The sequence below is a fragment of the Leptonychotes weddellii genome, chromosome 10, assembly GCF_054177405.1.
Source record: "Leptonychotes weddellii isolate Sample4059 chromosome 10, ASM5417740v2, whole genome shotgun sequence".
Taxonomy (NCBI): Eukaryota; Metazoa; Chordata; class Mammalia; order Carnivora; family Phocidae; genus Leptonychotes; species Leptonychotes weddellii.
Genome location: NC_138378.1, coordinates 25909630 through 25923506, shown reverse-complemented (window position 1 = coordinate 25923506; position 13877 = coordinate 25909630). Strand labels below are relative to the sequence as shown.

Below are 13877 nucleotides of genomic sequence, written 5' to 3'. Positions count from 1 at the left end.
CAGGGGACAGAGACTTGCTGCCACAGACCGCTACCTCATTCACCCCTGAGGGGCCTTCAGAAGTCATGACGAGTGGGAAGATGGCACTCTCAACTACAGAGACCTGGTTTTCCCCTTTTTTGTAATCTGATGGAGTAAAAATGTAGAAGGCTTTACTTAAGTAATCCAGGAATGGTCTAATTGTTTCATTTTCATACACTGATTCTTTCCCAGTTTCTCTTGTCCTTTTGTGCTAGTAAAATCTTTTTTGATAAGCGCAGGCTCTGTACCTTAGTCTCTCACCTGTCTGGAAAGGAATTCAAATCCACAACCTGGATTTCCTACATGAATTCAACCCTCGAGAAACAAGAAGTCCCAAATCAATCTAATAGATTTATAGGGGAATCAGAGCCTCTGCGGGGGGAGGACGATTCTGGAGACATGCCAGCTGAAGAGAGGGCCTTCCCACGTCCCCGGGCACCATAGGGCTGTCGCCTCTCCTAACTGATCTCCCTTTGGCTTCTGGGAAAGCTTTCCCAGGGTTTCCTTCTTTCCAGTCTCTCTTCAGGTCTCTGCCGAATCCCTCTCTACCCTCTGGAAGCACTGCTGTTCCTTGGTGGTCTGTTCACGTCCTCTGGTTCCAGGGACCCTTTAGCTGCACTCCCTCTGCGGCCTTCCAGATTCCAGGATTGGGTCCTTTAACCACGCCCAAACTGCTCTCCAGCCAGAAATCACTGTTTTGGGCTTCTTAGCTATTCCCCGTGTCAGTTCATAGGTCTAAAGACCCCTAAACGTGGCTCCGATACCATGTCCCCTCAGCCCTCCATTCCTCGGGTCCAGTCCTGCTAAGTAACCCCCTCTATCATCCCTCCACTCAGTGGTCCAAGACAACCTAGCCGTACACCTGCCCTTGTTTGTCAGCAATGAGATTCCTAGCATAATCTTTTTCCTAATGGAAATGTAACAGAATACCATGCTATGCTGTTTTTATTTTCTCCTAATATACATGATACGTATAAAGGATAGAAATCCATGTTCTCCTTATATAAAATGATTTTTGTCTAGCCCTGTACCCTATTCATTAATTTTAGTCTAGAAATTGTTTTGGAGAATAGCCAAACATGCACTTACTCTTAAATTAAAGAGAAGTTTGGCAAAGGTTGCAATATGACATTCTAGAATCCTAAAAAGAAAAAAAACAAACCAGATTCCTAGAGTTCCATCCACCAGTGTTCTAAAGGATAAAAGCATTCCCTCTCTGTCTGAATGTTGGGGCAACAGCTGAGGATTGGAAGATCTCGCAAAGTCAGGTTATACGCAGGGACAGGCTTTGCCCTGCTGATGTAGATCACCAGGGCAGTCCCAGCTTACCCTGCTGACCAGGCTCCGAGGCAGAGCTGACTTCATAAAACCCGTGCCGCTGCTATTCATCAGTTCTTTTTCCAATTTCCCGCTTCCTCTGGGAACTAGAAAGCTCCTCGGCCAGTGCACTTTCCTCCCATGCTAAGGGAGGAAGCTGCAGGACACAGCTTTCTCCAATCGATTGGCCACCATGTTTTCTCTGGCTCTCCACTCAGGCAGTGGTGACTTAATCGGGAGCCCAAATAGCACAGGTCTGTGGCCCAGCCCAGGTCGCTTCCCCTGTACCCTCCATTCAGCCCTATGGACACACACCCTAGGGCCCCACTGGGCTGGCTGGCTGGCAGGCAGATCACTTGACCTTCATCCTGTGCAGCTGGTTGCTGGTTGCTGCTCTCCAGACCCTCTCCTTAGTTCTGCATATATGGGCCACTGGGGCCCCAAGAGCCACCCCTAGCTGCCCTAGCTCAAGCTGTGCACAGAGCACTAGGTGCTTGCCGCGCTCCACCCTCCATTTCCAAAGGCACCTACGGCAGTACCTTGGCCTCTGCTCACCAGCTCATCAGTCTCCACTCACTTGTGCCCCGGAGTCTGTTTGCTGCAGCCCTTCAGATGCAGACACTATGTGTCAACATCACCCTGGCTCCCTGTGCACATCCAGCTCCCTCTGTGACCCTGCCTCCCAGCTTTGGCCTGCCTGATGACCATAGACCGGCTCTGGCCCGTGCAAAAGCCTCCCCCTGCAACTTCTCCACCATCCTGTGGACTGGAACCACATCTTCTCCCATGAGGGTTGAACCCCAGCCTTGGGGAGGCAGCCCTCCTTCCACGTTTATCCTTCTGAGTACTCTCCCCCAGCTGTGGGTTTTCTCTCAATATTTACAGTTACTCTCCTACCACTGCATACTAATTGTTCATGTTAAGTTTCCCATTGAAATTACTGTGTGGTTTCTGCCTCCTCTTTGGACCCAGATTGATACAGATGGGAATGTGCGTGTGTATAGCTTTTGTACAAAGGCAAAGACATGAACTTCGTACTTGCATTTATTCAGTGAATCCAGTGATAAGCCAAAGAAACAGTGCAAGTCAAAGTTATTATTAATACTAGCTGGGGCTATGGCCCTGAGCCCAGACACAGAAATACAATGGTTTGGACCCTGGGATGGCAAACTACAGGCCTGAAGGCCAAATTTGGCCTGCCCCCTGTTTTGGTAAGGCTTATGAAGTAAGAATGATTTTTATATTTTGAATGGTTGAAAAAGAACCAAAAGAAGAATAGTATTTGTAAAGTTTTATTGTGACAGCCATGTATTTGTGACGTTGTCTCTAGCTGCTTTCATCCTGTCATGGTTGAATTGAGTCATTGCAACAGAGACCATGTGGCCCACAAACCCTAAAGTACTATCTGATCTGACCCTTAACAGGAAAAGTTTGCCAGGCCCTGATCTAGACCGAACCTTAGGAACACTTCACCAAACAAAGGCCAGATGAATTCATGACCTTCCTTTTCTTTTTTTTTTTAAGATTTTATATATTTATTTGACAGAGAGAGACACAGCAAGAGAGGGAACACAAGCAGAGGGGAGGGGTAGAGGCAGAAGCTGAGCAGGGAGCCCGATCCGGGGCTCCATCCCAAGACCCTGGGATCACGACCCTAGCCAAAGGCAGACGCTTAAAGACTGAGCCACCCAGGCGCCCCACCTCCTTTTTCTTGTTTGTGGAAACTGACAAGCTGATGGTGGCTAGGAGGATGGTAGCAATGGAGCAGGTGACAACAGTCAGATTCAAGACACTTTGTAGGTGAGGTGCTCACGATTTGCTAATGGATGAATTATGAGATGGGAGAGGAAGAGAGGACTCAAGGATGCTTCCAAGTTTGTCATTTTGCCTTTTTGTTTTTTAACTAGAGAAACTCCTGCGATGGGGAACACTGGTAAGAAGTGGGTTTAGGAAGAAGAGTGACTACAATCAAGAATCCAATTTTCATCATGTTAAATTTATTATACCTATTAGACTTCCAGGTCAAGCAGGCAGCTGGAGATAAAAGGCCATGAGTTAAATGAAGAGCCCAGGGTTAGAGGAATAAATTTGAAATTCCTGAGCATTTAGGTAGTATTCACAAGTCCGAAGACTAGATGGGATTGGTTGATTGACTCATTCATTCATTCAAATATGTTTTGAACCCTTGTTTTGTGTTAAGCAGTATTCTCGGCATTGCAGTAACGAAAAATACACAAAGGAAAATTTATACCGTCAGAATTTCCATTCTAATGGGGAGGAATAAGAAAATAACAGAAATACATAGTATATTAGGGATTGATGTGAAGGAGAAAGATTAAAGCAGGGATGGGTGGGAAGGTTGCAGTTTTCATCGGGATGGCCAGCGTAGTCCTCGGTGTGGAAATGAGCTTAAGTCTTGAAGGAAGTGAGGGCATGAGTCGTGCGCACGGCCGGACGATTAGCATCCCAGGTGGAGGCAACAGCAAATGCAAAGGTGCTAAAGCGGGACACGGCAAACTAGTTCGCGGAAAAGCTAGGACAGTGGCTGCAAGAGAGCCGGCGGAGAGCGGTGGGAGATGATGACCTAGAGGTAATGGGCCGGGGCGGGAGGGAAGGAGTGGAGGAGCAGCTCAGGAACGAGCTGAAACTAGGAAGGTGACCAAACATCTCCGCCAAGTTCAGTTGGACGTGAGCCCCGCCCCAAGCCCCCGCGGTCCTTGCGCTCACAGCTCCGCGTTTTGGCCGGAACTCAAGAGCTGAGGCCGGGCCGGAAGTAGCTTTTACCCGACCCCATTTTATCGCCGGCCGCACTTCCGGTAGCGGCGGCGGGAAGCGGACTAGTGGCGGGCGTCTAGGCCTCTGCTGAAGGGAATCCGGCGGGAATCGGAGCCATCAGAACCGCCACCATGGTGAGGAGGCACAGGCTGGCGGCGCGGGAACTTCCGAGTCTGTCGTGGAGTGCGGACCGCGACTGATTGGGGGAGGTCGTGGGTTGGCCGCTCATGGCGGTGAAGGCCCGGGCCGCGGCCGCCCCGTCTGGGCAGGGGAGACCCGGACCTTGGCCGCTCGGCGGGATGGGGGAGGGGAAGGCTGGAACCGGGGGATGGGGGCAGGGCTCGCTCGGTGGTGGCGAGGTTAGAACCGCGGCTCTCCACGCCGCCGTAGCCACAGTGCTTGGGATCCTACAGGCGCTAAGTAAACTTTTGCAGAATAAATGCGTGTCTGGGGGTTCGGGGCAGGCGTTAGAGGGCTTGTGAAACGGGGGTGAGGGTCTGAGGAGGAGTTGCGGAAAGAGGTGGGAGGACTCGTGGCCGAAACCAGGGAGCGTGCTTGGGTCCAGTAGGTGGGAGGATGAAGGAGAATGTTTGGAAGAGTTCAACTCATTTGTTGAGCATGGCTGTGTGTTTGAGTATGGCTGACTTTTCAGGCACTGGGGCTACGTAATGAAATGCTTCCTTCCTTCACCCAGTTCACTTTCTGGTGGGGGACACAGATACCATAATCCAGAGTGGTAACTAAGCATTACGTAAAAGTAACGGCGAGGGAGGGGCGGGGCGAGAACGCTTTGTGGAGTAGATGATTCCTGAGCAGAGTCCTAAAAGATTGTTAGAGGTGTCTTCCCAGCGAAGATGGAAGGGAGTATTATAGATGGGAAGGACTGCAAGAGCAAAGCATGAAGGGTGGCACTGTTGAAACTTTCCGGAGGGGGGAGGGAGGAAGGGGTGGAAAAGAGACATGGGAGGAATTGGCAGGAACCTGGTTTTTAAAGGCTTTACATGCTACCTAGCCCTGTTGGTGGTGAGGCGTGCTACTGAAGGATTTAGCCAGCAAAATGACATGAACTTAGTTGTGTTTAGAAAGAGCACTCTGTGCTGTAGCTGGTATGTGTTGGGTGAACTGAAAGCAGGGAATTGTTTGTGGGATTGGTTGGAAGAGTAGGCACTGGATTCAGTCTGTCCAGGTTCCAACCCAGCTTCCTGGCTGTGAGACAGGGCAAGCTGTTAACCTCTCCTGGCCTCAGTGGCTACATCGGTAAAGTAGGAATAATAATTAGCCTGATTTCTAGAATTAAATGAGCTCTGTAGTGCTTGTCACGGTGCCTGTTACACAGGGAGCACCCTGGAAGACTTCGCTATTATAAGGCTGATGGACCGGTAAATGTTGCCATAAAGGTTCACACATCTGTGTGGTTAGAAGCTGTGTGATTACAAGCCGGTTAACATGGTCATTTGAGGGAGAGTGGACCACATAACCTGCGTCTCCAGGGTGTCAGTCAAGGTTCCGATCCACGCATTGGTAGGTTCAAAAACCCGTTCTTGTCCACGCTCACAGAGATAACGGCAAGCACAGTGCCCGGCGCAGAGAAGGCGCTTGGATGAGTTATGCCTGGCCCACACCAGTCACACCGACGGGAGGCTGATAGACAAATCAAATGCCAGGTTGTTTATTTCTAGAGAGACATAATGCCAAAGGCACCTGACAAATTGCGTTGTGAGATGTATTTAGTCTCCCTTTTAGCAAAGCTACATTGGAAGCCAGGCTATAAAGCAGAAAAGGTTGTTGGATTGATAAATAAGTATAGCAAGTTATGTATGTTCTTAAAGACCATTGTGCGTTCAAACTGATGAGCACCCTGATCACCAGAAAGTTTCCCTCCCAAAGGTAGTCTTGGAGGCACACTAACATTTATGATTTAGGGATTCCATTCTCCTTGGCTCCAAGCTGATCACCTCCTTTCTGTTGACAAGTTCTCATTGATTGGCTCTTTAGTGCCAATCATTCCAGCTCCTCTTTCACTCGGTCTTTTAAATGGGCTGTGGGTGTCACCTATAATCTGCACAGTGGCAGGTGGCTCATCTGGTATGGGGGGGATTGGATTAGTTTGGAGACACTTCACACCCTCACCCCTGAAACTGACACAGCACAGACACAAGCAATTGTAATGTGAAAAAGACAACTTTAAGGGAAGGGGAATCATAGTTGTGGGCAGAGGTCAGGGCTGAACGCAGGGCGGTGGGGGAGAATTCCTGGGGAAGGGCTGTGGCTGGAAGACAGAGCTGAGAACCTACTGAGAAAGATAGATAGGAGGCCCCAGCTGGTCTTTAGGAAGGACCAGGGATACAGAGGTCCAGAAGAGCTGCACTCATCCTGCTGATTTCTCCTTGCAGACTGTGGGCAAGAGCAGCAAGATGCTGCAGCACATCGACTACAGGATGAGGTGCATCCTGCAAGACGGCCGAATCTTCATTGGCACCTTCAAGGCTTTTGACAAGCATATGAATTTGATCCTCTGTGACTGTGATGAGTTCAGGAAGATCAAGTGAGAAGTGGGCTGCGTGGGGGTGGGATGTGAGTTGTGAGGGCAGTGGATTGGGTGGGTGGGCCCAGCGACAGGTGGTGATGTAGCTAGCTGGTTCCTTGGTTTGCTCTCCTGTGTTAGAGGGCAGATTTAAAGGGGGACACCGGACTCTAAGAAATCTCCTTCCTTACTAGCCCTTACTAGCCTTGCTCTCCAGTCCTAGCTGAGTACGAGTTGTAAGGAGGGCTGGTAGGCTTTTTGTTTCTCTGACTTTTGTGTGCCCCTGGGTACTGGGATAAAGGGCTCTCATGTTCTCCCCACAGGTGTGTAAGGGGGGAGAGCTTGATTTTCTGGCCTCATTGCCTATTTGTTTTTTTTTTTAAAGATTTGATTTATTCATTTGACAGAGAGATACACAGCGAGAGAGGGAACACAAGCAGGGGGAGTAGGAGAGGGAGAAGCAGGCCTCCCGCTGAGCAGGGAGCCCGATGCAGGGCTCGATCCCAGGACCCTGGGGTCACGACCCGAGCCGAAGGCAGACGCCCAACCATCTGAGCCACCCAGGCGCCCCTCATTGCCTATTTGTAAAGCTGTAGCCTAAAGGGCTCTCCCAATGCAGCCTGGTCTGAAACTGCTTTAAGAAGCCTCTGACCCTCTTCAGGGTAAGTGCTCAGCTTCCCGTGTGGGTTTGGGGCTAGTGATTTTTGTTAGGATTTATAGACACAATTGGAGATATTTTCTACTTTTCTACAATTCCATATGTAATTGGATAACTCCCTTGTCTTAAGACTCACAGATCTTAAGCCTCTGGCCTATTAAAAAATGTGGGCTATAGCTTTTTGTGCATATTACATTCAAGGCATCCTGAGGCCCAAAGAGGTTATGTGACTTCAGCGATCATTCAGCTCTCTTTTGCCACATGCACTGGTCCATGTTGTGTTGTTGGCGGCTGTGAATTCCTTCTGATTCCCTTTAGGGCTATTGTTTTGTTTTTGTGGCAAGAGGTCAAGAAGTACAGGACACAATGTGGTAGGGATGGCTGAGTGCCAGGGACACATTAAAGAGGGGCCAGCAGATCAGCGTAGAACTATTCCAACTGGTTCTCCCCTGTTGTTTTTTTATTTATTTATTTATTTATTTTTTTAAAGATTTTATTTATTTATTTGAGACAGAGAGAATGAGAGACAGAGAGCATGAGAGGGAGGAGGGTCAGAGGGAGAAGCAGACTCCCCGCCGAGCAGGGAGCCTGATGCGGGACTCGATCCCGGGACTCCAGGATCATGACCTGAGCCGAAGGCAGTCGCTTAACCAACTGAGCCACCCAGGCGCCCCTCCCCTGTTGTTTTTTTAAATGAAACTATTCTGATAACTTAAAAATGTTTATTGGGAAATATATTTTAAAAATACATAAAAGTATATGAAGAAAGATTTCAATACCCAGAAGGGTTTTTGAGTGTGTGTGTGTGTGTGGTTTTTTTGGTTTGTGTTTTTTTGCTTTGTTTTGTTTGTTTGCTTTGTTTTGTTTGTTTTTTATGAAAGAGCAATACATGCTTTTATTTAAAAAAATATAGATAAGGAAAAAGGAAGAAATGTCCACCCATAGAAAACTTCTTGTTAATTTATTATAAAAAATACCATTAAAAGGAAACCTTTTAAGTTTTTAAAAATCAGCATTTTGTCTTTCCTTTATTTTTAGGATATTGGTTTTGACTTTTTCTTCCCTTCCCCTATCTTGCTGCAGTTATTTATTTCCCAGTTTACATTTACAGTTGACCCTCAAGCAACCCAGGGGTTGGGGCACTGACCCCACGCAGTCGAAAATCCACGTATAACTTTCGACTCCCTCCAGACTGAATTACTAATGGCCTACTGTTGTCCGGAGGCCTTACCAATGACCTAAACAGATGAACATGTATTTTGTATGTTACATGTATTATATACCGTATTCTTACAGTAAAGTAAGGTAGAGAAAAGTTATTAAAATCACAAGGAAGAGAAAATACATTTGCAGTACCATATCAAATTCCCACACAAGTGGCCCTGCACAGTTCAAACCCATGTTGTTCAAGGGTCAACTACATATTTTGTTCCTCCTTTTCTGGTAGTTGCATTGGGAATGTCTGTTTTTGTGCTTTGAGGACAGAGGTGTAATTTCTATGTAGTTAATTCTCTTCTCTTATTGCTTCTATTTCCGAGGTGAGGTGAGGGCTGTGGTGAATCATTCTGCGGGGCTGACTTGGTAGTGGAAGGGTGCTGTGTGCAAGAGGGCTGAGTGGGGTTCGGTGGACTTGAGTTGTTCAGGCTGCCTCCTCAGACTGACAAGGCCTTAGCTGAAGGGAGGGAGTAGGGTAATGTCAAAGAAGACTGGACTGAGGAAAGGCCTTCCCGATGGTTAAGGAATTACATTTGAGCCAGGACTGGGCTTTCTCAATTCTCATCCTGTCTCTTGGTTGGCGCATCCCCTTGGTGTGGGAGACAACCACTAAGGGGTGAGGAGTTCAGCCTGTGAAGACTATCCGGAGGAGCTGTCTTAAAGTTTTTGTACCGTTTGTTGGGAGATACAGTGTAGAACAAATCTTGGAGGCCCCTAGACAGGTGAATGGGAGCTTTACCCTTTTTCTAATGCTTGCTTTTTTATTTCTTTTCCTAAACCCGTCCTCAGGCCAAAGAACTCAAAACAAGCAGAAAGAGAAGAGAAGCGAGTCCTTGGTCTGGTGCTGCTTCGGGGGGAGAACCTGGTCTCAATGACAGTAGAGGGACCTCCTCCCAAAGATGTAAGTCAGTGCAGAGGGCCAGTATAAGGCGGGGGAGCCCTACTGTGATGTGAGCCAGGCTCTGTGTTAGGTTCTCTGCATTTCACTGGCATTTCACAAACACAGGCATCCTCTGATTTTTGTCCCCCTTTTACTGATAATAGAAGCTCAAAGAGGTTACCCCACAAGTAGAAAGTAGAGATGGGGAACCAGGATGGGAGGGTTTCCAACTTTAAAGCCCTCCCTTCTTCCTCTGCTGATGTACACAGTGAGTCAGGAGAAAAGGCACTTAAGGCCATCTGGTCACTTCTTAATGTGATGGCGTTCTAGCTGGACTTTAAAAAGTCTTAAGTCCAAGGAGCGCCTGGGCGGCTCAGTTGGTCAAGTGTCCGACTCTTGATTTCAGCTCAGGTCATGAACTCATGGTTGTTAGATTGAGCCCCGCATCAGGCTCCACGTACAGCGGGGAGTCTGAGATTCCTGCCACCCCTGCGTGCCCACCCCTGCATCGCCCTCCCCCCCTTGTGCTCATTTGCACACTCTCTCTCTCAAATAAAATCAATCTTTATAAAAGGAGTGGGGGAGCTCTGTTAAGAGGGGATAAAGAAACCAAAGGGCTCATGAACATTAATTTAAAATGCTGGATTGCGGGGTGGTGCCTGGGTGGCTCAGTCGATTGAGCTGCCGACTCTTGATTTTGGCTCAGGTCATGATCTCTGGGTCCTGGGATCCCACCCTGTGTTGGGCTCCACGCTTGTTGGGGAATCTGCTTGAGGATTCTCTCTCTTCCCCTCTCACTCGTGAGTGCTCTGTCTCTCAAATTAAAAAAAAAGTCCTAAATCCAAGCAACAGAATGTATATATTTTACACCGTGAGAGAATAATAGTTAACATTTATTAAGCATCTGCTGTGTGCCAAGCACTTCAATCTTTTAGTTACTCCTTATAAACAGTTTTTTGAGATAAATTATTCGCACTTAACAGATTAAAAAAACTGGCGTTTAGTAACATCCCTGAGTGTCCAGCTATTACGTGGTGGGGCTGGCATTTGACTGGGCAGTCTTGGTTCTATAAACACCAGCCTACACTTAGAAGAGACTTTAGAGCGTCTAAGCAGGTTTTTCCATTTTCATTTTAAGACATTGTCATCAAAGGGATAATCTTCCTTATTTTTGCTTTTTTTCACATATGTATCTGTTTTTTGGTGTTTAACGCATGATATGTATGTAATGCTTTATTCGGCTTTTTCACTTAGCATTGTAAACATTTTTCCCGTTTTGGTATACTTTTTAAAAGTCATGTTAAAAATATTCTTTTAAGTGAGGATGGAGTAGTTATCCTAGTCATTTCCTTCTTTTTGGACTTGTACATTGAAGCCTTTCCAATGATAAATGTTTGCAAGGGATTTACCACATTTTTTGGTTAAAGCATATATATGTCTATATTCATAACTCTTGGATCTACTTCTAGTAAAAGTTGCTACTCTTATAGAGATCATCGTAAGGCTTCATGACCACACCTGGTTTTGTCATAACCCCATCATTTACAGATGAGGAAACAGTCCCAGAACTGTGGGATTACTTGCTCACTGTCACCCACCGGTGAGAATCAGAGCGGGACTGGACCTCATTTCTCTTTGATGCCAGGTCAAGTGCTCTTGTCCTCTATACACTTCTGAACAGAGCCCTGGCCCTTCATTGGTTTAATTTTCATAGGAATGCGTATAGGTTGAGTTGTGGTTTGTTATCTCTAGACTTCCTCTTAGCCTGCTGTAGGGGTGACAGCTAGACGCATAATCTTGGGTGGAAGAGGAATGGTATTAACACAGATGGGTGGCTGGGTAGTGTTTTTAAGCTGTTTTGATGCCCCATAAATCTTAGAGGCTCTCTTGGCAATGGTATTCCAAAGGGTACTTCTGCCTCTCTAGGCCCCCAGCATTTTAGCGTATTTCTTTATTTTTTAGACTGGCATTGCCCGAGTGCCGCTTGCTGGAGCTGCCGGGGGCCCAGGGATTGGCAGGGCTGCTGGCAGGGGAATCCCAGCTGGTGTTCCGATGCCCCAGGCTCCCGCAGGACTGGCGGGGCCGGTCCGAGGAGTTGGTGGGCCATCCCAACAGGTAAGGAGCTGGGGAAGGGCACCAACTTCTCCTGGTTAAAATGAAGGATAGAGAGAGGGCCCACAGTTGGGGAAGAGTCCAGAAGGAGTGACCTCTGACTGTCAGGCTGTCAGTATTTCATTGTGCTCTGTATGTAGTCCCAGAATCAAGTGAGAAGGAAAACTTAGCATTGTAAATTATCTTGTTGCTGTTGAAGTAAAGAGATGCATAGGAGGTGTTTTAGCCGAGCATGTTGGGGCAGAATGTTTCTGTGACAGCATAGGAGCTGTGCTCTCTTAGAGCCTGTTAGCAGTTACACTGACAGTTGCAGGAGCTGTCTCTAATTGGGACTGGGCCTCCCTAATGCGGGCCTGGAAGATGGGAATGAGCATTCAGGCTTGGTCTTCTCTGGCAGCCTGATGCTGCGAGTTGTAGCTTAGGGGATGGGGTGTCTGCTCGGTCTTAACCGAGTTGGGAGAGTGGGATGCTGCGTCGCCCTGCGCTGTCTTGCCTGACTCGGCTCCTGTGTCCTCGTAGGTGATGACCCCGCAAGGAAGAGGGACTGTGGCTGCTGCTGCAGCTGCTGCCACGGCCAGCATCGCGGGGGCCCCGACCCAGTACCCGCCCGGCCGTGGGGGTCCTCCCCCACCTATGGGCCGGGGGGCACCACCTCCAGGTGAGGAGCCCGTAAGGAGACCGGGGCCACCTAATGGGAGATGCCTGAGCTGGATTCATGATGAGACATAACGTTGACGGAAACCGATGATGAGTTTGTGTAATTAAGCAGGATTACTCTGAGATCCAGCCTGGCTGACTGACCATGGAACTAGCTGGACAAGAGCCATAGGGAGCCCCACCTCTTTGGCTCAAGGCCCAGTTTCTTAGGAGAGACTGGGAGGGTGGAATGGTCCATCTGTCTCAGAACTTGGTGGACAGCTTTATTATGTTTCCTGCTACCTTTTCAAGACAGACACTTGAGCTGTATTCTTGGGGATTTTCTCTTGTAGGCATGATGGGCCCACCACCTGGCATGAGGCCTCCCATGGGTCCCCCAATGGGGATCCCCCCTGGACGAGGAACTCCGATGGGCATGCCCCCACCAGGGATGCGGCCCCCTCCCCCGGGCATGCGAGGTAAGTGCCAACAGCAGTGACTTGACTTCCTTAGAGCATGTTGGGATGGGAAGTGGAGGGAAGGTTGGATTTTGACTATACCGTCTGGGCTTCTAGGCCTTAAGCCTAGGGAAGTGAACTCAGAGGCAACTTTGTCCACAAAGGAAAGAGGGAAAAAGCATTTCTTAAGATCAGCCTTCCCCTCCCTCTTAGAGCAGTTAGAGTGGTCCTATACCCAGAGAACTTCTCAGTGTCCAAGGCAGTATTCTCAGGGCACTGCGAAATAATCCATTCTGAGAGTCCCCAGCAAAGGTCCTAGGATTGTCTTATGCCCTAGGGCTTGATAATGTCTAGTAATTAAGAGGGCTCTGGGCTTTGCTGTACTATTTATTTATATATATCTGTTTAATTCTAGTTTGAGAAATGCTGATGTAGATTAGCCCTCATTTGTAGATAAGGAAACGGGCCCCGAGAGCTTAGTGTTCTGCCTCCCAGATTGGTGTTCTTTGAACCAAGCCATAGTGGGTGACCCCTGCATCTCTAGTTAGTTTGGGTTTTTTGTTTATGGGTTTTATAAGCATAGGAACCCATATGTACCAGAGAAGTTCCTAGTTAGCATATATGTTAAGTACGTCCCTCTGATCACTTGGTGACTGCGGGGTGTGGGAGGCTGGGGCGGGGGCTGGGGCTGGGGCTGGGGATTTGAGTTGCATTATCAGGCACTGACTAAACTTCTTACTCTTACTTCAGGCCTTCTTTGACCCTTGGCCACAGAGTTATGGAAGTAGCTCCACAGAGGCGTGGGCCCGATTACCACAGACCTGTTTGTTTGTTATGCCGTTGTTCTTGGAGTCTCACGGGATTGTCTGGTTTCCCTTTCAGGGCCCCCTCCCCCGGGAATGCGCCCACCAAGGCCCTAGACTCATCTTGGCCCTCCTCAGATCCCTGCCTGTTTCCCGTAAGGCTGTACATAGTCCTTTTACTTCCTTGTGGCCTGTGAAACTAGTTTATAATAAACTCTTAAGAATATTTAAGTGTATCTGGTCTGTCTGTTTAATTTTAGAAAATGGGGTGCTTAATAGAGTCAAGCAAGGTTCCTTGGAAAAGCTAGTGCTAATCTCAGCTGCTTCCCTTATAAAATATTTTCCTACACATTTGCAGAGATGCACAGCATACTGAGAATTCACACAATTGAACTACGAGACATTTTCACATATCAAACTGGCAAAGATTAGTTTGTTGAAGTAAACACTCCTGCAGTGCTGGTAATGGTTGTGAATT

At 48.1% G+C, this 13877-nt stretch overlaps 1 protein-coding gene across 2 annotated transcripts; it reads left to right on the top strand.

The window, feature by feature from the left end:
- Positions 1-4091: 4091 nt before the first annotated feature.
- On the top strand, positions 4092-13630 carry SNRPB (small nuclear ribonucleoprotein polypeptides B and B1). 2 transcript variants are annotated; one of them, XM_081833094.1, is made up of 7 exons: positions 4092-4247; positions 6507-6658; positions 9300-9411; positions 11353-11505; positions 12022-12160; positions 12492-12617; positions 13479-13630. In XM_081833094.1, exons 1-7 carry the CDS (start codon positions 4245-4247, stop codon positions 13514-13516), a joined length of 723 nt encoding a protein of 240 aa, XP_081689220.1. In that variant the 5' UTR covers positions 4092-4244; the 3' UTR covers positions 13517-13630. The 2 variants fall into 2 exon arrangements, with proteins under 2 accessions (XP_081689220.1, XP_006750477.1); XM_006750414.3 differs by having other exon boundaries at positions 13347-13630.
- Positions 13631-13877: the final 247 nt, after the last annotated feature.

Bases quoted from the DNA above. Each gene is read 5' to 3' on its own strand.
- SNRPB (XM_081833094.1), top strand. The intron at 6,659-9,299 runs GTGAGAAGTGGG...ACCCGTCCTCAG, and splicing joins GATGAGTTCAGGAAGATCAA to GCCAAAGAACTCAAAACAAG. The intron at 11,506-12,021 runs GTAAGGAGCTGG...GTGTCCTCGTAG, and splicing joins TTGGTGGGCCATCCCAACAG to GTGATGACCCCGCAAGGAAG.